The sequence below is a fragment of the Numida meleagris genome, chromosome 10 (assembly GCF_002078875.1).
Source record: "Numida meleagris isolate 19003 breed g44 Domestic line chromosome 10, NumMel1.0, whole genome shotgun sequence".
NCBI lineage: Eukaryota > Metazoa > Chordata > Aves > Galliformes > Numididae > Numida > Numida meleagris.
The window spans coordinates 2,019,900-2,043,811 of record NC_034418.1 but is presented as its reverse complement, the minus strand read 5'-3'; the positions used below and the strand labels follow the sequence as shown (position 1 = coordinate 2,043,811).

The 23,912-nt window shown below is 55.2% G+C and overlaps 4 protein-coding genes across 10 annotated transcripts in view; 3 read left to right on the top strand and 1 right to left on the bottom strand.

The window, feature by feature from the left end:
- Positions 1-6,220, top strand: part of NUP93 (nucleoporin 93) — a 69,328-nt gene extending 63,108 nt beyond the window's left edge. For all 6 annotated transcript variants that reach the window (XM_021409016.1, XM_021409014.1, XM_021409013.1 and 3 more), the window contains 4 exons: positions 1,193-1,310; positions 1,683-1,766; positions 2,783-2,911; positions 5,989-6,220. In XM_021409016.1, coding sequence (XP_021264691.1) covers positions 1,193-1,310; positions 1,683-1,766; positions 2,783-2,911; positions 5,989-6,099 — 442 coding nt within the window. In that variant the 3' untranslated portion in view covers positions 6,100-6,220. The remainder of the gene's footprint in view (positions 1-1,192; positions 1,311-1,682; positions 1,767-2,782; positions 2,912-5,988) is intronic.
- On the top strand, positions 9,394-17,370 carry SLC12A3 (solute carrier family 12 member 3). Of its 2 annotated transcripts, XM_021409011.1 has the most exons (26): positions 9,394-10,232; positions 10,313-10,453; positions 10,977-11,052; positions 11,157-11,252; positions 11,336-11,475; positions 11,669-11,779; positions 11,850-11,961; positions 12,079-12,209; positions 12,349-12,433; positions 12,549-12,703; positions 12,922-13,029; positions 13,120-13,243; positions 13,317-13,418; positions 13,501-13,656; positions 13,738-13,837; positions 14,033-14,144; positions 14,769-14,909; positions 15,012-15,118; positions 15,249-15,331; positions 15,432-15,503; positions 15,687-15,770; positions 15,851-15,962; positions 16,049-16,135; positions 16,288-16,423; positions 16,515-16,582; positions 16,815-17,370. In XM_021409011.1, exons 1-26 carry the CDS (start codon positions 9,981-9,983, stop codon positions 16,954-16,956), a joined length of 3,033 nt encoding a protein of 1,010 aa, XP_021264686.1. In that variant the 5' UTR covers positions 9,394-9,980; the 3' UTR covers positions 16,957-17,370. The 2 variants fall into 2 exon arrangements, with proteins under 2 accessions (XP_021264686.1, XP_021264685.1); XM_021409010.1 differs by having other exon boundaries at positions 12,922-13,243.
- On the bottom strand, positions 17,479-21,670 carry TMEM170A (transmembrane protein 170A). Its single transcript, XM_021409020.1, has 3 exons — positions 21,510-21,670; positions 21,242-21,412; positions 17,479-20,166 (listed from the first exon to the last, which is right to left on the bottom strand). Exons 1-3 carry the CDS (start codon positions 21,622-21,624, stop codon positions 20,036-20,038), a joined length of 417 nt encoding a protein of 138 aa, XP_021264695.1. The 5' UTR covers positions 21,625-21,670; the 3' UTR covers positions 17,479-20,035.
- The window catches only part of CFDP1 (craniofacial development protein 1), a 50,275-nt gene continuing 48,153 nt past the window's right edge, over positions 21,791-23,912 (top strand). Inside the window, exons 1-3 of the mRNA XM_021409018.1 lie at positions 21,791-22,005; positions 22,083-22,200; positions 22,417-22,630. Of these exons, the coding sequence (XP_021264693.1) occupies positions 21,936-22,005; positions 22,083-22,200; positions 22,417-22,630 (402 nt within the window). The 5' untranslated portion in view covers positions 21,791-21,935. The remainder of the gene's footprint in view (positions 22,006-22,082; positions 22,201-22,416; positions 22,631-23,912) is intronic.

Sequence of the window (23,912 nt, the reverse complement as noted above, 5' to 3'; positions counted from 1 at the left end):
CTGCCCTGGGGGCCATCCAGCCTGGCCGTGGAAGGTGGAAAAAAAGTCAGGACTTACCCTCAGTGCTTGAAGTGCTGAAGCCAGAAAGGTAATTTTCAGAGGCACGCCAGGTAAATGTGGCAAGAGGCTTTTTCCTGGATCAGGAAAAGAGATTTGCAGGATTACCAGCTGGGAGCCAGTCTATTAAGGAGCACTAAATAAAATGGGTTATGTTTCCACAAGCTGTTACTTAGGTCGTGCAGTGAGGTGTTTAAAAAAGAAAGAGGTGCAAACGACCAAAAAGAATATCATACTCAGTGTCAGTGTGTTAATTAGGGTACGTGCCTGAGAGATAGCAGTGCTCAAGATTCATTAGCAGCCACAAGGTAGGAATAATAAGCTGCTCTGAAAGGTAGAAATTGCCAAATAGCTTTGGGACTTGTTTAATCATCTTCTTTTGATGCCTCTTGTCACAGTGATTGCCATGGACAATTCTCCTATTTTACTAGGGCAAAATCTAGGTACCTGGGAGAAATGTCTTGCTGCGTTTCCTGAAATGCTCTGATGAATAAAAATAAAGCAAGCAAGCTTGCAGTTCCCGGGCTGGGCGGATTCATATACGAGCGTATTGATTTCAGTCAGAGGCCCGTGCCTTCCTCCTTCTGACAGGTGACATTTGCCAGGCGCTCCTTCAGCCGCTCCTTCCTTGAGGGAGGCTGGAAACAGAGAGATTGCTGCCACGTTGACTTAGCGAGAGCCTCACTCCCAGCAGACATGAAGGAAAATCAAACCTGTGGTCTGAGTTGGAGCTTTAAGTCACCTCCTGGCAAGTGTGAACTAGGGAGAGCACACAGCATTCAATCCGTTCCTACTTCTTAACTTCTTGCCTGGAGCAGGCAGTTGTGCTGGGGAATTGTCTGCTGTAAAACACTGTGTTAAAGAGGCCGTGCTGCACTTGCCTCCAGGTGATGAAAAGTGTAAGCATTTAGAAGGAAACAAATCTGGGATTTGATGGAAAATTAAGAGTGACTAAAAGGATTTTTAAGAAAAGCCAAAACCTGTGAAAATTCTGCCTCTTGGTTAAGGAAGGGTGAATCTGTCCTTTGCTAGATGCCTTCTGTCCTTGTGCTTGATGTCTCCACTTCTAGGAGTTGCAAGTGCTTCTAAGTGGTTGCCATTTTGCGCAACAAAATTGTAAAATAATTTCTTTCAGGTACAAAGCTCAGGGGATAAGTGCAAAGAAATCCATTGACTCCACGTTCTACCTTCTGCTAGACTTAATCACGTTTTTTGATGAATATCACGCCGGTCACATTGACAGGGCCTTTGATGTAAGTTTAAAGAGTTCTATTTGAAGTGCAGCCTTACTAATGCCCTTGAAAGCCCAGGATGTCTCACAGCGTCGCTTAAAATAAAAACTTACATTAAATGACTGAGAAGGTACTGCAATGCTATAGGAATTTAAAAATGTATTTCTTGTTGCTTAATAATCAGGGAGATCTTTTTGGAGATATTTTGTAGTCCTTGAACAAAAGATTTCTCCCACTGAGCCAAGTGGAGAGAGAAACCAATAAGTAACAATGAAATGATTTCTCTTGAATGGAGCCGGGAGTGCTTCATCAACACTTGAAAAGCGTACTGTAATAGTGTATAGGGTACAGAACATTGATTATCTGCCCTGATTTGTGCTTTTCCTTCTGAAGATTATTGAGCGCCTAAAGCTTGTACCTCTTAGCCAGGATTGTGTGGAGGAGAGAGTTGCTGCCTTCAGGAATTTCAGCGATGAAGTAAGTAATGCCTCTTGTTTTTAGCTCCCAAAACGCTTTTCCCGTGTTAGAAGTATCTTAAAACCTCATAATGTCATAATTCTTATTCTTTAAAGGGAAATAGGGTGGAATTATTTTGCATTCATGCAAGGAGACTCTTGGCTTGCAGCTCTTTCCTCATAGTGCTGCTCTTTGGAGCACTACAGTCCATGCTCAGAAATCTTATCTCCACTTTGCAGAAGGAGCCTGCAGATCTGACTCGTTCTGAACTTGCTCAGTTAGATTCACCTCTGTAATACAACACCTGGGTTCTGACACTGATGATTGCCTCTGCTCTCCAAATCTGATTTATTGTGCATCACACTAAATTGAAAGAAGCTCTTCTACAGGCTACTCTCATCTGGGAGATGAATTGGAGAGTGTCAGGCAATTCAGCAGCAGCCTAACACAGAGGAACTGTGCAAAGTAAAGACTTGCTGTCAGTTCTTTTGGTTCACTTGTGTGTAGCATGAATGCAGTACCAGTGATTGTGAGCAGACATACTTTCTGGGACAGCGCAGTCCTTCGGCTGTACAGGGAACCTTGGAACATTATCTTCTTAGGACTGCTGATTATTTACCAGAAAACAAAGCCTTCCACCTGTACTGTTCTCTGAGTGCTCATTTACCACCTGAGTGGAAGTCCATTACCACTTATGGACTGTTGTAACTGGAAGGCAGCACTTCTTTTAGATGACGTTTGTATGTGGATGTGCTGGGATGTTTTGTGTGTATTTGGGTGCCTCAGGTTTCATCTGGACTGTTGCTTCAAGCACGAAGGTGCAGCTGTTCCACATGTCTGTCCCAAGGCTGTGGATAACATGTTTTCCAGGTGATGCCATCATGGCAGGGGTGGCCATTAATATACGGCCATTATTGGGGCGGGTGTCGGTCACAGCTCTCTTGGCTTGGTTTCCTGATGTCAGTGAGCAAAGCTAACGATTCTGTACACTTACTCTTTATTGCAATACATCTTCTCGTTTTCCCTTCTTTGTGCAGATCAGGCACAATTTATCTGAGGTACTGCTTGCAACCATGAATATTTTATTCACCCAGTACAAGCGGATGAAAGGCACAAGCCCTGCCACTCCTGCCAGACCCCAGCGGGTAATAGAAGACAGAGATTCGGTAAGACTGTGTGTAACACTCAGTGTGCAACAAGTTTTCCCAGTTCTATTTCCCCTGTCTTTCAAAGGATCAGGCTTTAACTGGATGTCTGTGTCAGTCTTTGCTCTCAAGCGGTGGGCCTTTTCAGTTACTCGTCCTGAGACTGGTCTCTTGTAACTTTACCTATGGAGAAAGAAAGGATGTTGTTCTAAATGGCTCAAAAATATATTACAGTATACCTCCACCTCCTAGCAAGAAGAAATGAGCAGTCTGCTTCCCGGTGGGCTCTTCAGTCGCAGATGTGAGCAGCATCGTGTCTCGAGGATGACTGATATTGTTGCCTTAACAATGGAGCTGTTTTCAGGAACCTAATTTCCACCTCTCTCATTTGTGCCCTCTTCTCCATGTAAAAGTTATTTCTTGGGAAAGGCACTTCACTCCTCCGCTTGGCTGGCTTCCATAGTGACATGGGCAGACATTTTCTAAGTGTCCTCAGGCAGCATGCCAAGACATTTGGGTATATCCAGTTGGTGGGTGACAGTAGTGGTTTGCCAGCATTGTTCTGCTGTCTCCCCAGCAGAGCAGATGGCTTTTGGGCACCGTGGTGCTTGGTGTGGCTGCCTGGTTGTAATGGCTGACCGAGGTGGGTTTGACTTAACTACTAGACTTGGTTCTGAAGCTTTTCCCCCTCCAGCTGATGGGAGACACAAAAGGGGGATCTCTTATAACGTCGCTTATGGGATGCAGACAGGTTTGTGGGCAGTCACCTGCCAACCCTTTGTTGAGCAGAAGTGTTCTCAGCGTAGTTGTCACGGGGTTTGGTCTTGTAGTTCTTACCGCCTTAGAGATGGCACAGGTGCTTGAAAACCGAGGCTGAAGTGCTCGTCCTGACTTACAGGTGAGGAAATAAATCTCAGCTCCTGTTTGATGATGAGACCACGGCCTCAGCCAGCTATGTTCCATATCCATATGTATATCTGTACACTTCAATATGAATGAAAGCAGCATTTCTAAATGCTGCTGGCCTGGTGGTGGGACCTCCCAGCTGTGGGGCACGGGGGGGCAGAGGGCATGGGGTTCATCTTGTGGGGCTGTGCTTAACTCAGGGGGACACTGGCCGGCTGCCTCTGTGCTGGGAGGTGTGATGAAAGAGTGGTTGTCATGCCAGAAGGGAACACGGAAGGTAGGGTAGGAAGGGCTTTAAAACGTGTTTGTTTCTTACCCTGCAGAATTCCCTCTAGCAATGTGAGAGCAAGGAGTCTCAGTTGTCCCAGTTCACCCTGTCTGGGAAACAGCCTCGGGGGGTTTTGGAGGTGGGAAGAAATGAGGGCACTTCAAACGTGGAGAGGGTTTCTTCAGCAAAACTCTGCCTGTCTTTCCCAGCAGAGGTGGCAGATGCAAGCTGGGTTAGGCAAGGTTTTTTCCTTTAGAGCTTCCCTGGAGGAAAAATGGCTTTTCCTTTTCTGTGAGGAAGAGCATTTCAGGGGATGTCACCAATGGTGTTGGTCTTCCAGAAGCTCTGACGGTCTCAGCACATTGCCCAGTAGCCAGTGTAAGCAAGAAAGAACCTTTCCTTGAGCAGGCCTTTGGAATCCCTGTGCTTTCCCTAAACCCATCAGAACAGACAGACTCAAACCCCACAGTTTGGAGGAATTTGAAAACATGTGGCAGGAGCTGTTCATAAGTCAGGTTTATTTCAGGGAGTAGGGAACAGAGTTGCCAGAGCTGGAACACAGGGCTCCTGTGTTTGCCCTTTGGTGCCTGGAGTTGGTTTGCTGCCTCAAGTGGGACGCTGCTGTAGTGGGCAGTGAGTTGCACAGAAGCCCTGTGGGCCCAACAGTGAGGGCAGGATGGAGAGGAATGGCACCTCCAGAGCCCCTCTGCTAAAACATTTCCTATTCCATTTCAAAAATGAAATGTGCTGTACTTAGAAATGGGTGGGTTTGGAATCAGCGCTGGGTTTGTACGCGTTTTCGTTATTTCACAGAGACGTTACCTAGGCTGTGTTTTGAGTCTTTTGATTATATATGTGTTTACACACACACACACTAACTGGCTTTGGGAATGAGAGAGCAAAGCCCTGTCCCTCTTGGCCTGATGTGTTCTGTCACATCTCAGGTACAGGTTGCAGCAAGCCCAGGCTGCAGTGCTGGCGTCCGGCGCTGCCCCAGGCATGACAGCAGCGCACTGTGCCCATGCCCCGACCCCATGGGGTGAGCAGCTCTCCAGAGCAGCCCAAGGGCGTTGTCTTGGTGGCAAAATTAGGTCATGAAAGGAATGGAATTCAGGTTTATTTGTAGTGATTTTAAATCACAAGTGACTTTCACATTCATTAACTAATTACAGCCAATAGAACACCGAGACCTCCAGGCCGCTCTTAACCTCTGCAAACCTCCGTTCGTTCTTCCCCGAGTGCTGCTGCTTGCAACTCATCATGGTGCTTTGAGTTTTAAAAATAGGTTGGCTCCAATATCGTTCTACCAAGAAGGCAAAGAGAACAGCAATTCACACTGCTCCTAAGCCGTTTCAGTCACAGTGGGAGTTTTTGCCTCTTAATATTTAATTGGGAACCAGACAACTTGGTGTGCTGTCTTCACCTACCACTTGTTTTGATGCCCTCTGGAAAGCAGCAGGCTAGAAGTGGGTACACGACCTCTGCGAGCAGATTAGCAAACAGCAGCAGAGAGATGCTGACCATCACTGAAACTAAAAGAGTGATTTCTGAGCCACCTAGTGAATTAGGCAGGACATTGGCCTCATGCTTGAATTGCCAGCCCTGTTCGCAGCTCCAGGTATTCATCCTCCCTTGACCAGACCTTGAGAGGAAAAGAAGGATTCCTGGATTCCTTCAGCTGTTGCGTGGCCGTGTGGGTGCACAAGAAGAGGTTTGGGTTGCTTTAGAAACACAGGCCTGACGGCACTGGGTTCATTTCCTTTCGGGGTGCACGTGGCGCTGCCCGTTTGTTTGCAGGGCGTGTGCTTTCAGGTTGAATGTGCTTGTTTGAAAGGAGAATGCTTGACTCACATCGAGCTCCTCTTCCGTTGGGTTGTGGTGCTTTTAGATACTAAAGTAACTTCTTTATTTTTCTGTCTTGCAGCAACTGCGATCTCAAGCTCGTGCACTGATAACGTTTGCTGGAATGATCCCTTACAGAACATCTGGAGACACGAATGCAAGACTGGTGCAAATGGAGGTCCTTATGAATTAGCAGAGAAGCTTTGGCTCGGGGCTCAGCAGCCTGGGCCTGTCGGTAGAGCATTTGGGGCTGGGACCAGTGCCGTTTTGTATTCTGTATTTTTGTTGATGGAAATAAATTTCTTTGATTTCTATTTGTTTTTTGACATTTTCATTTTCGCTGTTCTTTTGTGTTTTTATGTTTTTATTTGTTTTTTAAAATTAGTTTATATTTAGAAAATCATTCTCAGAGACTGAGCGTAGAGAAAAGTCAGTTCTGCAGCAGGGGGGGGGGTTGATGTGCAACTTGTATCGCAGAGGAAGAGCTTTGATTTAACGTTTGCTCTACATACAGCCAGGAAAGTTTTAGGCGTTTTGGTTTTTTGTGCATGTTGAGTGTTGAAAATCTGCCTTATACCCCCTGACTGATGGGCTGCCATCACCCCCATAACGTTCTCTTACGCGGAGGGATGTCCGTGGTGCAGGTGAGCTCCGTGTGCTTAACAAAGGTGAAACTGTCCTGGATTGACATGGCTTTGCAGATCCTGGAGCTCTGCTGCAGCTGGGGTTGGAAGCAGGTGTATCTCGAGGGGAGACATTTTGTGATTGACACGCAGGTTTCTTGCAGTTGGGGTGGTGCTCCCTCACATGCAGTGCTGTGCACTGCTGCCCTGCCCTCGCTCGGTTTGTAGTGCTGGGATATGAGAGCACATGTGCTTCTGGTCACAGAGCAGGCAACAAAACGGGGAGCTGATTCCAACCTTTGCATGTTGCATTGTTGTGGAAGGCAATTAATTTATTTGGGTTTTTTTGCAGTGTGGCTGTAAGTGTAACCCGCACTAGGGGATATTTGACCAACTTCCTAATTATCTTTCTACCAAAGCTATTATAGTGCGAATTCAGTTGACCTTTTGGACAGGAAGCAAGGGGCCGGCTTGCCATCCCCCCAAGCACACCTACGAGCAGCTGGGGGCTGCTGGGGAGCCCGGCAGCACCGCTGGAGTCTGCATGTGGCACCAGGCACTCCTGCAGCACGGCGAAGGTTGGAGCAGCTGGAGGATGGTGACATGGGGAACCCTGCAGCCAGACGGGCTCAGGAGCGCAGCGCAGTGTGTCCTTCCTCCTGGCACGGCTGCGTGCCTGTCCTCAGGCAGCCTCTGACCTGAGTGGAGGGGCAGCACCGCTGGGGCTGTTCTGGAAGGGCTGTCGTCGTCCCCTGCTCTGCTGCTCTGTGCTGCTCATTGGCACGTTCATTTCCAGCCTTGCACCTAACGACCTTTCAGGAAGGCTGCGATGCCAGTCCCTGGCCCCTTCCAGGCTGAGCAGCTGCTGGAGTGTTCTGTGCTCCGTTCTAAAGGCCAGGAGGACCCTTCTGTGATGTGCTGCCCGAGGGAACTAGCCACAGGGACCCAAAGCCCTGGGACCCATGCTCCAAGTTAAGGCCCAGCACTGCTCCGTGCAAGATATGAGAGGTGGAGGGGTGGACATAGATGCTGTGGGTAGTTGGAGTATTTAGCTACTGATGGCCCTGTGCTTTCTTCTCACGTCTCTGCAGGTGGTGACTTGCAGCACATCATCCTCCCATGCTCTGGCTCCACGTCCCAGCCCGGCTGCAGCCACCTGGCTCCCCATCCATCAGGGCTCTGCACACCAGGCTCGGTGCTGACGCATGTACGCTGCTTTGCTGCAGACGGCATCCTGTGGTCTTCCAGATGCCGCTATTTCTCCCCACCCCGCGCCTTCCAGCTTTGTGCTTACGGACTTGCTCTTCTGGAAAGAACAACCTGCTCCTGCTCCCTCCTGTGTCCGACCACCAGACGTTCTGCTGCGGGGCTGGTAACCTCAGTGCCTTCCTGCCCTGACTTTGTTAGCGGGCAGCCTCCGCCTCGGCTTTGTGTCACATCCCTGCAGGGTTTTTTGGGATGTTATGAACATCGGTGTTGTTCAGAGAAGCCTGCTGGAAGCATTGTCACTGTCTGCTCTAACAGGAGGAGCGCTCACTTGGTAATGTCAGGCCATCGAGAGCGACCTCCATTTTCTACGTGCCATTACTGTGAGCAGCATTTCCTCATTCCCTCTCCCAAGCCGCTGTCATCCCTGTCCCAGTGCGGCTGGGCGATGGCTGGGGGCACAGTGGCTGTCCTGCTCCTGGGGGCTCTCTTCACCCTGATGGTTCCAGCTCCTCCTTGGGGACTCATTGATGTGACCAGCTGCTTGGCCACCTCACGCTGGTGGCTGCTGATTTCCAGCCCACTACAATGAGGGTGTGACTTTGCTCCCTTTGTGTAAGGGGAATTCGGGACCGTTTGCTGATTTCTTTCTCCGGGAACTGAACATGTGCCAGCAAGCACACCGCTGTCTCTCCCCAGCAGCCCCAGGCTTCAGTGAACCACACTGCTTTGCTTGCAGCCCTGCAGCTCTGGGTGGGCGCAGGGCTCAGACCTGCTGCTGTCCGTGTGCCAGCATCTGTCCTTTGAGGGGGGGAGGTCAGATGGGGGACGGGGTGCTGGGAGGTGGGAGCGGTGATAACCATCTTTCTTCTCTTTGCAGGTTCCTTCCCTGCAGGTGGGGGCTCAGTCCTGCCCCGCAGTGGGCAGTGCTCAGTCCCGGTCCCTCTCTGGGCAGCACAGCGCCGGGGTGCTGGGCTCCCTCTGAGGAGGGAAATGGGGCGGTTAAAGCTTCCCTAAAGGCCTTCAGGAATCTCTGCTTTGACCAACTATAAAAGAATCTGCTTGTGGAGCACTGAGCTGTTCTCCTCGTCCTGGATTAAGGTTGGTTTGATGCGTTCAATGGCCACAACAGGCGCGGAGCGTTCCTCGTCTGCCTGCAGCCCCTGGGACGCCGCGGGACGGCCCGGTATTGTTGCTGCAGCTGGTGTTGTGAATCAGGCCGACAGCAAGCGCTTCCTACTATCCGGCTATTTCACTACACCAGGGTTGCATCATACCACTTCCTTCGCTCAACTCCTGGAGCCTCCGTGCCTCTCCCGGAGCATCCTGCTGCTGCGCCTGACCTCAGGGGGGCTCTGATTTGGGGCAAGTCAGTGTTTTCTGATGGGATAATGAGGTTCTAAAATAAAGCTGTTGCTTTGAGGCATCGGTGCGGTGCTGTTTGTTTTGGTGGAAGCCGATGCCCACGTTGCAGGAGTGGGTGAGGTGGGACTGAGGACGGTGTCTGTGTGCACACAGTGTGTGGGGACCAGAGTGAGTCCTCGGAGAGCAGGCTGAAATGTTTGTGCAGGCGGAAGGGGCCACCGGAGGCAGTGGCCGCACAACCCAAGTTTTCCATTAGCTCACAGAGGGAGCGGGCTGAATTTGCAATGGGCTGCAGCGTTGCCCTCAGATTTTATGGCCTGCCCTGTTAGCTGTCTTCCGCGATGTTATCTGTCGCAGATTTAAGTGCACATGTGACATTCAGCCCCGTGTGGAAGCCACCCATCCCTCCCCGTTTGGGGCGGTGGTCTCCTCCGCCCCAGGGCTTCCAGTTCCCCCTTCCCGTGAGTTCAGCTCCCGGCACAGCTCAGCTCCTCGGGCAGCGGTGCAGCTGCGGTGCACGGGCTCCGCCGGGGCAGTGCCGCAGGAAGGGGCAGAGGAGCACAGCGCCGAGCTCACCTCCGGCCTCCACCTGGGAACATTCAGTTCCCACCCGGATTTGTTATGGAAAACTGCCGCGTTTCTCTGCCGCTCTGTCCTTGGGACTTAATCTCAAATCCGTTATCAGTGCCGCGATCGGGCACTGGCAGCCAGTGATGCTGATAACGGCAGTTTTGATAGCCCCTCCGGCTATTTTTTCCCCCTGACCAGCTTGGGGTGGTTCCAGCCACTCGGATTCCCCCGGGCGCTATGGGGCCACGCTTGGCTCTGCCGGGTATAAATCCCCGACCCCAGCGCTGCAGGTGGGACCCGTGCAGCCACCATGGCCGAGCTGCCCTGTGCCGAACCCCCGCCGCGCTGCAGCGGCCGCTTCACCATCAGCACGCTGCTGGGCGCCGAGGAGGCGGCGGGCTGCGAGGGCACGCAGCTGTCGGGCGGCTCGCTCTGCACCAGGACCTTCGGCTACAACACGGTGGATGTGGTGCCCAACTACGAGCACTACGCCAACAGCAGAGGGGTGGGCGAGGCCGGGCGGGGAAGGCCGTCGCTGGCGGACCTCCACTCCATCCTCAAGGTAAAGCCCTGGTGCGGGGGCTGCTGGCCGTGCTCGTGCCGGGGCGGCTGTGCGCTCAGCCCCATCCCTTTGTCCCGCAGCCCGACCCTGGCCACCTCCGCGTGCCGCTGCCTGACCCCCAGCGCAGCAACGGCCTCCCCGACGCCGAGGAGGGGGCTGGCGAGCCAGGCAGGGCCCCTGCACCAGAGCCCGTCCGCTTTGGGTGGGTGAAGGGTGTGATGGTGAGTGCCCCGTGTCCCAGTGGCCAATCATAATGTCATTAAATTTTTCCCAATGTATCAATGGGATGAGAGGTGGTGGCCTCACGTTGCACTGGGGGAGGTTCAGGTGGGATATTGGGAACAATTCCTTCTCTGACAGAGCAGTGAGGCACCAGCACACAGGTGGGGGAATCACCGTCCCTGGGGGTGTCCCAGAGCCATGGGGATGTGGCACTGAGGGACATGGGGGGGGGGGGGGGGGGGGGGGGCTGGGATCAGACTCAGGGATCTGAGAGTTCTTTCCCAGCCTTAATGGTTCCATGATTCTGTGGTTTAGCACTCATAGGTTGACAGTTGGACTAGATGACCATGGAGGTGTTTTCCAGCATCTCTGATTCTGTTTTTCACAGCTCTGCCCACCTGGAGCCATTCCCCTCCCCTCCCTGGTGCCTTGTTGTTAGCCGGAGGCCAGCAGATCCTGCATGGCCCTGGCTGTCCCGAGGCGCCCGCCCGCACTCACGGCCGTGTCCCCATTGCCCCGCAGATCCGCTGCATGCTGAACATCTGGGGTGTGATCCTCTACCTGCGGCTGCCCTGGATCACGGCCCAGGCAGGAATCGGTGGGTGCCCATGGGGGGCGATGGCAGCAGGCCTGGGGCAGGAGGCCTAAGGGGGGCTGCCAGCAGCTCCCGGCCCGCTGGGTGTGATCCGTCCTCTCCCGCAGCCCTGACGTGGCTCATCATCCTGATGTCTGTGACCGTGACCACCATCACCGGCCTGTCCATCTCGGCCATTTCTACCAACGGCAAAGTGAAGTCAGGTAGCGCGTCCCTGCCGGGTCCCTCGCAGCACTCCTGGGGCGACTGCCCCCAAAACCGTCTCCATGGGGTTTCTGTGCCACAGGGGGCACCTACTTCCTCATCTCGAGGAGCCTGGGGCCAGAGCTGGGCGGCTCCATCGGTCTCATCTTTGCCTTCGCCAACGCGGTGGCCGTGGCCATGCACACGGTGGGCTTTGCCGAAACCGTGCGGGATCTGCTGCAGGTGAGGACGCGGCCCTGCGCCTCCAGACCCGAACCCATCCGCGCCCCATCCTGCCCTAGCAGAGTTCATGATCAATACCTGCACTAACGCCGCACCGCTGATCATCAACCGCCAGCTCCTGCAGCTCGCAGACATGGCGGCGGTTGGCTGAGGGAAGTCTGTTTCCCGGTCGGTGACGGTGCCCCTTCCCCAGGAGCACAACTCCCTGATCGTGGACCCCACCAACGACATCCGCATCATCGGGGTGCTCACCGTCACCGTGCTGCTGGGCATCTCGCTGGCTGGCATGGAGTGGGAGGCGAAGGTACCGCACCCTCCCGCAGTGACCCGGCCTGCAGCCCGGCCAAGCCGCCTGCCCCTCTCTGCCCCCCCAGGCCCAGATCCTGTTCTTCTTGGTCATCCTGGTGTCCTTCATAAACTACCTGGTGGGGACGGTGATCCCGGCCAGCGCCGAGAAGCAAGCAAAGGGCTTCTTCAGCTACAGAGGTGCGTTCACCATGGGACACGGCCATGACAAAGGGTGAAGATGAGAGCTGGGATTGTGTTCCGGCAGCGATGTGCCTCCATCCAGACGGGGACACCTCTCCTCTGCTTCCTCCCCAGCTGACATTTTTGCCCAGAACTTCGTGCCCAACTGGCGCGGACCCGAGGGCTCCTTCTTTGGTTTGTTCTCCATTTTCTTCCCATCGGCAACTGGCATCTTGGCCGGAGCCAATATCTCTGGTGACCTGAAGGTAGGTTTTCGCCAGCCCTCCCTGAGCTGTTGCTTCTCAGGATGGGGATCTGGGGGCCCATGAAATTCAGATGGCACAAAACCATCGCTGGGGGCCCCTGGAAAGCAGCTGTGCATCTCCCTGCGACCCCCTCGGACAGGACCCTGCCGTGGCCATCCCCAAGGGCACCTTGATGGCCATCTTCTGGACCACGGTGTCCTACCTGGTGCTGTCGGCTACAATAGGTGAGGGCAGCGGGCTGAGCCCCCACGAAGCAGGGTGGCGGGCAGCAGGAGCAGCGCCCCTGTGTCTTTGGGGGGCGGTGCGGGAGCGAGGCGTGCACATAGCCGTGCCCCACAGGTGCCTGCGTGCTTCGGGACGCCTCGGGCAGCCTGAACGACAGCGTGGCCGTGGGCTCACCAGGCTGCGAGGGACTGGGCTGCAGCTACGGCTGGAACTTCACCGACTGCGCCCAGCGGCAGAGCTGCCGATATGGGCTCAGCAACTACTACCAGGTGCGCCTGGGGATGCTTCGTGTTCAGGCTCTGCAATGGGGATGTGCTAGCAGAGCTCCTCCTGCTTGGGTTTTCAGATGTGGCTGAATGTCACCATCTGGACAATGATAATGGGAGCACGGAGGGCAGTGGGATGGGGGCTGGAAATCCTTTAGGGCAAGGGTGCGGGGTGATGTGCTGGGGGCACAGAGCTTCCTGACAGCTGGGTTTTTGGGCAGAGCATGAGCATGGTGTCGGGATTCGGTCCCCTCATCACGGCTGGGATCTTTGGGGCCACCCTCTCCTCAGCACTTGCCTGCCTCGTCTCAGCCCCCAAGGTCTTCCAGGTGAGCACTGGTCCCTGTCCCTCTCCCTGTCTCTGTCCCCAGGTGACAGGACAGGACATCCCTGCACCTCTCACCCCTTTCTCCCCCCAGTGCCTCTGCAAGGACGAGCTCTACCCTCTCATAGGCTTCTTCGGGAAGGGCTATGGGAAGAACAGCGAGCCCATCCGCGGCTACATGCTCACCTATGTGATCGCCATTGGCTTCATCCTCATCGGTGGGTGCCTCCTGCCGTGCCTGGATGGCTCGGTCCCGACTCACCGCTGATGCTCTGCCCTGTCCTCCTGCAGCCGAGCTCAACGCCATCGCCCCCATCATCTCCAACTTCTTCCTCTGCTCCTATGCGCTCATCAACTTCAGCTGCTTCCATGCTTCCATCACCAACTCTCCAGGTGGGCACCAGCCCCAGCCCCAGCCCCATCCCGGCTGCAGGGTGAGGGGAGCCGGTGGCAGCTGCTGTCTGTTTGCGTGCAGGCTGGCGACCCTCCTTTCGGTATTACAGCAAGTGGGCTGCGCTCTTCGGTGCTGCAATCTCAGTGGTCATCATGTTCCTGCTGACCTGGTGGGCGGCCCTCATCGCCCTCGGCATCGTCGTCTTCCTCCTGGGCTATGTCCTCTACAAGAAGCCAGGTGTGTGGTGGCTCCGGGGAGGGCCCCACGTACCCCCGAGGTGTTTGTGCCCATTGCCGATCCATCATCCCCTCCACACAGACGTCAACTGGGGCTCCTCCATGCAAGCCAGCTCCTACAACCTGGCGCTGAGCTACTCGGTGGGGCTCAGCGAGGTGGACGAGCACATCAAGAACTACAGGCAAGGGGGCTCGGATCGGTGCTGGGAGAGAGGGGAACAGAGCTGGTCCCCCACGAGGCCAAGATGGGATCATGCCCATGACCGCGGCCTCAGTGCTGGTGACTCACAGAGGGGACGGGCTGCACCCCAAACCCCGCGTCCTCTCTGCCACGTGGTGAGGCCGCCCCTCAGACTCTGTCCTCTCCTTCCCATCAGGCCGCAGTGCCTGGTCCTGACCGGGCCGCCCAACTTTCGCCCAGCGCTGGTGGACTTCGTGGGCACCTTCACCAAGAACCTCAGCCTGATGATCTGCGGCAACGTGCTGATCGTGAGTGCGGCTGCAGGGCGCCCAGCGCCTGGACCCCGTTCCCTGCTGGCATCCCAGAAAAGGAGAAAATCAGGCAGATCATGCTCCTTCGGTTCCTTATCTTGGGGAACCAGCAGGCAGTAGAGCACTGTGTGTTGTGGTTGGCCCACTGGCACAGACATTCAAATATTATGTGTATTTATGAGCCACCTGATGCTGAAATGAAAGCAGGGGTGTTCCTGCAGGCGTCCTCATGGCTCATTTGGCAGTAGGGATGGAGAGCTGCCACGTCCTGGAGGGCTTCCCTTAGGAGTGGCCCAGAATGAGCATTGCTCCCATAGGATAAGGACAGGGGGTACAAGGCAGTGTTGACATCCAGGATATACTGGCCAGGATGCTCTCCACCCAGTGTCACTGTCACCAGCACGTGCCACTGGGAAACCAGCGGAGCTGAGGCTGATAAACCAAAATTTGCCATTTTTTTGTTGCAATAGCAACTTCACATGCACGCCGCGCTTAAATCAAGGTTCTGCCAGTAGCTGGGGGCAAGGGGAGCTGTAGTTCCCTGGTGCCTAGAGCGCTGCGATGGGGACAGGGACAGTGGCCACCCGGCCAACCGGCTGTGCCCCCTCCCTGATCCCCCAGGGCCCCCGCAAGCAGAAGGTGCCCGAGGCCCGGCAGGCATCAGACGGCCACACCAGATGGCTCCTCAAGAGGAAGATCAAGGCCTTCTACACCGACGTGCTCGCTGAAGACCTGAGGAGCGGTGTCCAGATGCTGCTGCAGGTGAGGCCAAGCTGACCCTTGCTGTCCCTGCCTGGGCCACGCGGTGCATGCTGGGCGAGTGCCTCATGCAGGAATCCATTGCTCCCATTGCTTTTCCTGAAGGCCGCCGGCCTGGGGAAGATGAGACCCAACATTGTCGCTCTGGGCTACAAGAGGGACTGGCAGGCAGCTGCGCCGCAGAGCCTGGAGGATTACGTGGGCATCCTGCAGTACGCGCTGCGCTGGCACCTGGCGGCCGTGTCCCTGTCTGAGCCAGGCAGTGGTGTCACGCTGCTGCGTCCCCACCTCGGGGTGGTCTGGGGGGGACCACCGCCGTCAGCTGCTCCTCCCTCCTTCCAGCGACGCCTTTGATTTCAAGCATGGCGTGTGCCTGCTGCGGCTGCGGGAAGGGCTGAATGTTTCCCGAGTTCCACAGGCCCACAGTAAGTGCTGCGGACACGCAGTGGTGGGGACTGTCCTCGTGATGGGGACCGGTACCCTGAAACCAGGGCAGGACGTGCCCGCGCTCCTCTCCCTCTGCAGTTAACCCCACATTCGGGGCAGCAGAGCAGCCTGGTGGGAACGGCACTGGCAGCAGAGCAGCGCCCAGCATCGGTCAGTGCTCATCGGGAATGCCCAGAGCCTCCTGCAACCTCGGCATCCACTCTGGGGAGCCGGGTTTGCGCACAGGGCACCATGGATGCAGGGGCTGGGATTTCAGCTTGGGAAGAAGACGGTTCTGTTTGCCACTGTAACAGTGGAGCTGCAGGGTGGTGCCTGCATTTCCTTTCACAGCAGACCCCGAGCAGCAGGCGAGCACCATCTTCCAGAGCCAGCAGGGCAAGAAAACCATCGACATTTACTGGCTCTTTGATGACGGAGGTAGGCCCTGCCTCGTGCCGCAGCACCACGCGGCGCAGGATGGGAAGATGTTAAAAGCGCCCTGTGGCTGTGTCCCGCAGGGCTGACGCTGCTCATCCCATACCTCCTCGGGCGCAAGAAGCGGTGGGGAAAATGCAAGATCCGGGTATTTGTTGGTGGGCAGATCAACAGGATGGACGAGGAGAGGAAGGCGTACGTGCCAGAGCGAAATGCGCACAGGTGCCCCGGCCCAGCAGCCGATCACTGAGCTCTGGGAACTGACCCTCTCTCTGTGGCAGGATCGTGTCCCTGCTGAGCAAATTCCGCCTGGGCTTCCACGAGGTCCACGTCCTGCCCGACATCAACCAGCAGCCCCGGCCGGAGCAGTAAACACAACCCCTGCCCGCGCAGTCCTGCCCGAGCCACAGCTCTTGTGCTCAGCACAGATCCCCGCTTCCTGCGCAGTGGGTCCCGGTCCGTTGCAGCAGGATGGGGAGCACGCCGTGCCCCGTCCCAGCGCGGTGTCCTTGCCTTGCAGCACCAGGAGGTTCGAGGAGCTGATCGCGCCCTTCCGGCTGAACGATGGCTTCAAGGACGAGGCGGCGGTGAACGAGCTGCGGCATGGCTGCCCTTGGAAGATTTCTGATGAGGAGGTGCACAGGCACAGAGCCAAGGTAGCGCCGGGGCAGCCTGCAGGGAGCCTCCTGCTTTTAAGTCAGGAACGCGTGTTTTTGCTCTGCTAAACCTTCACTGCCCGCTCCGCAGTCACTCCGACAAGTGAGGCTCAACGAGATTTTGCTGGATTACTCGCGGGACGCGGCGCTCATCGCCATGTAGGTGTCAGCTCCCCCAGCCTGCTTCCTTGTAGGGTGGGAGCGGTCCCTTCGGGTTCCGGGCACCCCACAGCTGCTGGGATGGGGCAGCACTGCTGCACCCGGGGGGAAAGCACCAAGGAAGGGGTCTGGCCCCAGGGGGGAGGACGCGCTGGTTCCCCATTTTTAGGTAAAAATCTGCGAGCCGGTGCCAGGAGACGCTTCCTGACCCGGCCCCGTCTCGCGGCCGCAGCACGCTGCCCATCGGCAGGAAGGGCCGCTGCCCCAGCTCCCTCTACATGGCCTGGCTCGAGACGCTCTCACAGGACCTGAGACCCCCGGTCATCCTGATCAGAGGAAACCAGGAGAACGTTCTGACCTTTTACTGCCAATAAAGCCTCCCACACCCCTGCCACGTGACTTTTTCAGGCTGCATTTGAGCGATTCAAAGGGGTTTGGGGCAGTAGTGAATGCGTGGGGGTCACAGCAATGCCCGAAGCACACAGCTGCTGTGCTCTCGGAAAAGCTCGTTTGGCTGGTCCTGGTCCTTGGAGGTTATGTACAGACACAAAATAACGCCGGTGCTGCCGGTACCACCAGCTGGGTTTGCTGGAGCTGTGCAGGTGTGGTACAGGCTCCCAGGCTGAGCTGTGCCCCATCCTCAGGGTGCCGAGGGGACAGCCTTGGGCAGCACCACATTCCCCAGCCAAGAACCAGCCCACAAGAACCAGGGCTGTGATGGAGCCGCAGGGCCCAGGACCTCATAACCTGGAAGAACAGGGGCATTTTTGGGAGCAGAGAGCCCCAAAATGGCAAAACCCGCTCCGCACAAGGCAAAAGCGTGTATGGTTTCCAAAAGCCCCACCCTGGCATCCTTGTCACCCCATGTTCCCCCCCAGGAGAAACGTGCAACTCCATTCACCTTGATCATCACAGCATTTACTGATCATCACCACCAGGATTAGAAGTGTCAGTAGAAAAATAAAATTTACACGGCTTTCTATCATACAAAGATTTGTTCACGGCAGCTGCACTTGCTAGCGAGATGCAGTGGGGCCACACCCAAAGCAGAGCAGCACACAGGAAGCTGGGAGGCGAGCCCCTGCTGGAGCAGCAACGTTTCTCAGGCCAGAAGGGCTCTCTGGATGGGGCTCACAGCCCTGCTCACCCAGGACACCTCAGCATTTCCATTTTTGCAAGTTCTTTACAGCTTTTGACAAGGTGACACTGCACTACAGCAGGAAGTGCTCATTTCCCAGGCAGTCCCAGGGTGTATTTCCAGCCTGCAGCAACAGCTCTCAGCTGTATCTGAATTCCAGCCTTCCTAAATCCTTCTGCCCAAGCAAAACCGACCGACGCCTGCTGAAAACTCCAGGGATTCCTCTGCTTGTCTCATTCCAGACGGAGATAAAGGGAACACCCTACATCCAAGCAGATCGTTATTCCCCCCTCCCCAAACCAAAATCGGGAAAGATGCAGAGGGAGAGGCCCAGCCTTCTCCCAGCCTGGTCCTCCACAGGCAGCACAGCACAGGGCACACAGAAAGGCCTCTTGCTCAGCACCCATCAGGTAGTCTTAAAGTGGCATTTACTAACAGTTTGAACCTTGCCCACCTAAGGAGAAGGATTCACATGAAACTAAAACGCACAGTTCTATTCCCTGGATTAAAATGGGCTGCATTTTAGAGCAATTTCATTAAAAACTCCTTAAAAACAGCTCTCTCCATCTGCTGGCAAAGGACCGTTCAAGAGACGTCTTAGCACAGTGAGAGAATTGTTTTCATGATCACCGCAGGACCCTGACTGGGCTTGTTTCAGCACAGAGGCCACTGTGTTTGTGGAAGACAAGCGGCCTTACAAAAAGTAGGTACAAAAGGTGAACTGGTCTGGAAAGCAAAGGATTTCAGTCACCACACAGGTGGGAAGCACGGCCTGGAGGTTGGACACAGACAGTGCCTTCCTCCAGTGGACTGTCAGCTGCTACTAGACACGCAGAGACCACAGCAAAGACACAGGGCTGGCTGTGCCACCCAGCAAAATCCTCAGCATTCAGCCCCAGCTCCCCTGTGGGCCCCCACACCCAGCCCAGAAAGCAGACCTGAGAGCCCTGACTGCACAGCACACCTCTGGAAGAGAGGGCAGAGCTCAGAATTAGTTAAATGTCATTTAAACCAAACCAACGCATCGGGAGGGACTGTAGCGTGGCTGGTAGGAGTTGTTCTGGGGTTATTTTTACAGACAGAGGTAGGAATCTCTCAGGTGCCATGGGCTGGGTGTTTAAAACGCAGCACATTGCCTCTGTGCCCAGAAAGCCACCAGGTTCTCACCCACATGGTCACTGAGGCAGAGTGCTGAGTTTTACATACGCCATCAGTGGCGTCTGCGTACCTACAAAGATGCTCAGTGACACCACACCTACGTTCAGCAAGGGAAAGGAGAGCGAGGAGTTCAACACCACGGGTCTCCTTCAAAGCAAGTGCACACACTCATGCACCCTGAGAGTCCTGCTGTGAGCAGCGGGGTACAGCTCTTGAGCAGGAGGTATGGCTTCGGAAGAGTTTCACTGCAATGAAATTCATAAAAACCACAATCATTTTTACACTGACGATTTCCCATGCCTCAACATTCATAATCACAGCTCTCAGCCACAATTTTGCACTTTCATCCATTTAAAATGGTTTTTCCTTTTGCTGCTCCCCAGTCTCACTATGACCATGACCTGGTATTAGGAAGACAGGGCCAGAAAAGAAAACAATAAAGGAAGTCTCTCATTAAAAAAAAATAAAATAAAATCACATTAAAAGAGCTTTGGGTTCACTGCAAAGCAGGAAGAGGTCAAAGAATTGAGTGAGCGCCGAACACATCACACTGCCCTGCAGCCACGTTCTCACCCCCCCAGCAGTTCAGTTATGCTCTGTTGCTACAATTTGTCACCTGCAAGAGGTCGGCAAGCCTCTGCCAGAGCCCCCTTCCTGTCCTCCAGGAAAACAAAGTTCCACTTGGCACTTAGCGTTACAAAAACGTAACGAAATTAATGATTTTCATCTTAATTTCTGAAGCAGGCTGCAGTCCCATTTAGTGGCGCGCTGTGGCCAGCAAGCAGCCAGCACCTGAGCCTGGCTGGTAGTGCTCGCTCAGGGCTGGTGGCACAGCTTCAGCAGTGCTGGGGGAGGACGAACCTGGATGTTATGGCTGGTGTATAAGCAACATAAGTTACAGAAAGCATGTTCTCCAGCACATGTCTGTGGCACACAGCCCTTCACGCCCTGCAAGGAGGGTCCTGCCTGTCACAGCCAGGGAGCCCTGCCACCGGCCTGAGGCAGGAGCAGCCTTCATGTAGCCTTGTACTGGGGAGGAAGTGCATGCCAAGGCACCATCCAAGTTGTGCTCCCTCGTTATTGGCTTCACAGATACCAGGCGTACTGCAGATGCTTTGTTTCCCTTCCATTTTCAATCACCAGCATCTGAAGGAAAGCTAGAGAGTGGCCAAAATCCGTAGGAATGAAACTACCACCACACAGAACGTTTGACCCACTCCAAAAATGAGGGCTTCAAATGGAATCATTTTTTTCCCAGCGGCTCTGTAAACTCCAGCAATAGCTGCACCTGTGGAGAAGAGAAAAAGCGGAAATATTACTGCGTGATGGCAATGAGAGCTGTACTGCTGCACTACAGGAACAAAGGGAGGGATTTAACTGGAGGGAACGCAGGGCTCTGTGGGAGAAGGCTCTGCAGACAAGCAGGCAGAGGCAGACCCATGAGAAACCTCAGCCTGGAAGCAACACATGCAAGTCACAATACGGATCATAGAATTATCAAGGTTGGAAAAGAACGCTAAGATCAACCCCCAGCCCCACCGTGCCCACTGACCATGTCTCTCCGTGCCACATCTTCATGGTTCTTGAACACCTCCAGGAACACCACTTCCCTGCGTAGCTGTGGCAGTGCCTCACCACTCCCTTGGAGGAGTAATTGTTCTTAATATCCAACCTGAACCTCCTCCGGCACAACTTGAGAACACCACCTCTCGCCCTATTGCTGTTTACCTGGGAGCAGAGGCCAACTCCCCGACACCACAACCTCCTGTCAGCGGCTGCAGAGCCATGAGCTCTGCCCTGAGCTCCTCTTCTCCAGACTGACCCATCCCATTCCCTCAGCCGCTCCCACAGCGCTGTGCTCAGACCCCTCACAGCTCTGCTCCCTTCTCTGGATGCGCTCCAGGGCCTTCACGTCTTTCTTGCACCGAAGGGATCAGCGCTGAGCACAGCACTGAGATGCGGTCCCATCAGTGCTGTACAGTGGGACAATCCCCTCCCGCTCCTGCTAGCTGCACTGCTGCTGACACAAGCCTGGATGCTGCAGGGTGCCATAGCCAGCGGGGCACATTGCTGGCTCAGCTCAGCTGGCTGCCAGCTCACACCCCCAGATCCTTTCCCTCTGTGCAGCCTGCCAGTCGCTCTGCCCCAACTCTGTAGCAATGCATGGGGATGTTGCGCCCAAAGTGCAGGATGCAACACTTGGTCCTGCTGAAGCTCACACAACTAGCCTCAGCCCATCCAGCCAGCCTACGTACCCACCGGGCCAACCGCTGGGAACTGCTGGGGCCTCACGGCAGAGCTCCCCGGGCTGCCCCCTCCCCAAGAGCAGCCCTCCCCAAGCAGCACCCCCAGCCGCGCCCTACTTGTCAGGATGCCGGCGGTGATGGGTCCCACGATGCCCATCAGCAGGAGGCTGACGGACATGAACCTGCCGTACTTGTGGTGACGGAGGGTGAAGAGGGCGAGCAGAGCGGCGGGGACGTGGAAGGAGAGCGAGGAGACGAGGGCCCACAGGAAGACGCCGTACCACATCTCTGCGGGGGAGAGCAGCGGTCAGGGCCGGCCCGGGCCCGGAGCCCTCCGAGAGGGCCCCGGGAAGGGCAGGCGGGGCTCCGGGCGGAGAGGCCGTACCTGGGAAGGTGGACAGCGGGCTGGAGTAGGTGGTGCCGTTACCGACGCGGGGCACCAGGCGGAGGCTGAGGATCTGCTGCAGCAGACCCCCACCGCCCGCCTCGCCGCCCTCCATCCCCTCGGCTGCCTACCAGCCCGCCCCCAGCCGCTTCAACCAATAGCGAGCGTCGCTCGCTGACAGGCGGCTGCGCCCGCCAACCAGCACCAGGCTGCCATGGGAACGGCTGCCGGCCGCAAAGCCCGCCGGGAACGGTGCGGAAGAGGGCAGGCGGCGGTGGGGCGCTCTAGCCACCACACCTCCTTGTCGTCGCTGCTCCCCGTCCCGCGAGCCGCGAGGGTGTTGGTCCGCCCCGCAGGGGGGCGCTCTGGGCCTGCGGAGGCGACGCTCTGGTGGTGGTGGCGGCCGCGCGGGCGGGAGGCGGCGGTATGTCGGGCTGCGAGGAGGAGGTGGGGGACAGCTACAGCTCGGCCGAGGATGAGGACTACGTGCCCTCAGGTGAGCGGGGCGGCCCGGGGGGATGAGCGGGGCTGGGGCTAGCCGGAGGGCGTGGGGCTGAGCGGCTGTGCTTGCAGGTGCGGAGTACAGCGAGGAGGACGAGAGTGAGCTGCTGAGGGAGGAGGAGGAGGAGGCGGAGGCGGCCGGCCCGAGGCCCACCCGCAGCAGGAGCAGCCCCCGGCGGGCCGCCTGCAGGTAGGGAGCCCGCCTGAGGGAGCGCACCGTTTCCTTGTGCTTCGTGGCTTCCAGTTGGGGTTTAAGAGGCCGAGAGCCCCGGGCCTGAGCTGTGCTGTGCCTGAAGCCCTCAGCGGTGGGGAGTCAGGGGAGGGAGTGCAGGGGTGATCCACCATGTTCACCTGTCAGCCCTGTTCCTTATACATCTCTGCATATTTTCTTGGTGTCTGTTTTCAGGAAGAAGAAGAGGAGAGGCCTTGTGCTCGAGGCTGATGAGAAAGAGGAAGGAAAGGCTCAGGAAAACGAAGATGAGGAGGATGACTTAAAGCAGTCAGAAAGAGACCAGGAAGAAGAAGAAAAAAAAAAAGAGGATGCACTTTGGGCCAGCTTCCTCAGCGATGTGGGACAGAAGCCCAAGGCAGTGGCCACACAAGCGACACGTGCTGACAAGGTACCGGGGTCTTTGCCAAGGGGACCTGGGAGGGCTGAAGCTGGAATGTGCTGGTGGCAGGTGGGGGTGAAGCTGTGGAGGTGGTACATTCACTTATGCCACACCCATTTTGTAAGCCTGGAGCCCCCCTATGGGCCAGGCAGCTGATTGCCTTCTGGCTGGGTAGCTCTGCAGTCTGGCAGGGCTGATTGCTGGAGCTGCTTGTCAGTGTCCTGCGGTGTCCCATCAACAGCTGGCAGTGTCCCTTCCTGTTCTTGGTGTCGCCTTGTGAAATGCATACTAGAAGGAAGGCTTGGGCTGAGTTACACTTGTGAACACAATTCTTCCCTAAGGCTTCTTAGGTCTGTGCTGCTGCTCCAATAAAAGGGAGACTGTGTGCTTAAGTATGGAAACAACAGAGAGGTGCCACTGCTGTTCCTCTGTTGCTGGAATTAATATTTTTTGAGGAATCAACCAAAAGAATCTTCTATTACAAAAGTCTTGATTCTTGAACTGGTGATGTGTGACCACAGTTCTCCTTGCTTTTATCTACAACTGGAAAGCTGGAGGAGGAGCATAACTGTGCAGTGTTTGCTTGCAGCTTTTAGAAGAAGCATCCTTTCATCTGAAGCCTTGTGCTTCTCTCCACCTGAGTTCTTACTGGGCTAACACCTGACTGGTTGTAGGTAGGCTGGAGAGAAGGAGAGGGGGAAAGTTATCTTCTGAGCAATTCTAGTTTTACATGCAGGTTGCTAGAACCTTTAAAAGGTTTTTTTAAAAGAGCTTCTGCAGTCTGGAGCTACTTAGGGAGATGCAATTCCTCAGCTCTCCTTGGGAACTTTTTAATTTGGATGTGTTTTAGGATCTCTGTAGCGTGTGGTTAATTTTGAGCAAGAATTGAAGTTTTTGCTTTGATTCTGAGGTTTTTTGTGCGCGTTGTTAAAAACTACAGTGTAGTTGTTTCTGAGTAAATAGGCATTGTTAACAAATAGCTTAAGAAAAGTATTTCCCTCTCAAATTAAGAGCCATTATTGGCAGATAACTTAGTGTTTTCACAGTTCTGTTCGAAGATCAGCCATACTTTTGCTACTGATGGATTCTGTTTTTATATATTCCTGTGCAAAAATAAGTATGTTTAATCCGCCTTGACAGCTTTATTGCTTTGGCTGTGCTTGATTTGGGAAACCTGGGACTTCAGGCTTTTGCTTGCTCCCTGAACAACAGCACTATATCCTTGCTAGTTCCTGTATTTAATTACAGTTTCTCTCCTTGTTTTGGCTCTACTCTGAACTGTGACTTATTA

Coding starts and splice junctions, on each gene's coding strand:
- SLC12A3 (XM_021409010.1), top strand. CDS start 9,981: ATGGCCGAGCTGCCCTGTGCCGAACCCCCGCCGCGCTGCAGCGGCCGC. Junction 14,145..14,768: donor TCTGCGGCAACGTGCTGATC/GTGAGTGCGGCT, acceptor CTGATCCCCCAG/GGCCCCCGCAAGCAGAAGGT. Junction 14,910..15,011: donor GTGTCCAGATGCTGCTGCAG/GTGAGGCCAAGC, acceptor CTTTTCCTGAAG/GCCGCCGGCCTGGGGAAGAT.
- TMEM170A (XM_021409020.1), bottom strand. CDS start 21,624: ATGGAGGGCGGCGAGGCGGGCGGTGGGGGTCTGCTGCAGCAGATCCTC. Junction 21,413..21,509: donor CCCGCTGTCCACCTTCCCAG/GTACGGCCTCTC, acceptor TCTCCCCCGCAG/AGATGTGGTACGGCGTCTTC. Junction 20,167..21,241: donor CACCGCCGGCATCCTGACAA/GTAGGGCGCGGC, acceptor TCTTCTCCACAG/GTGCAGCTATTGCTGGAGTT.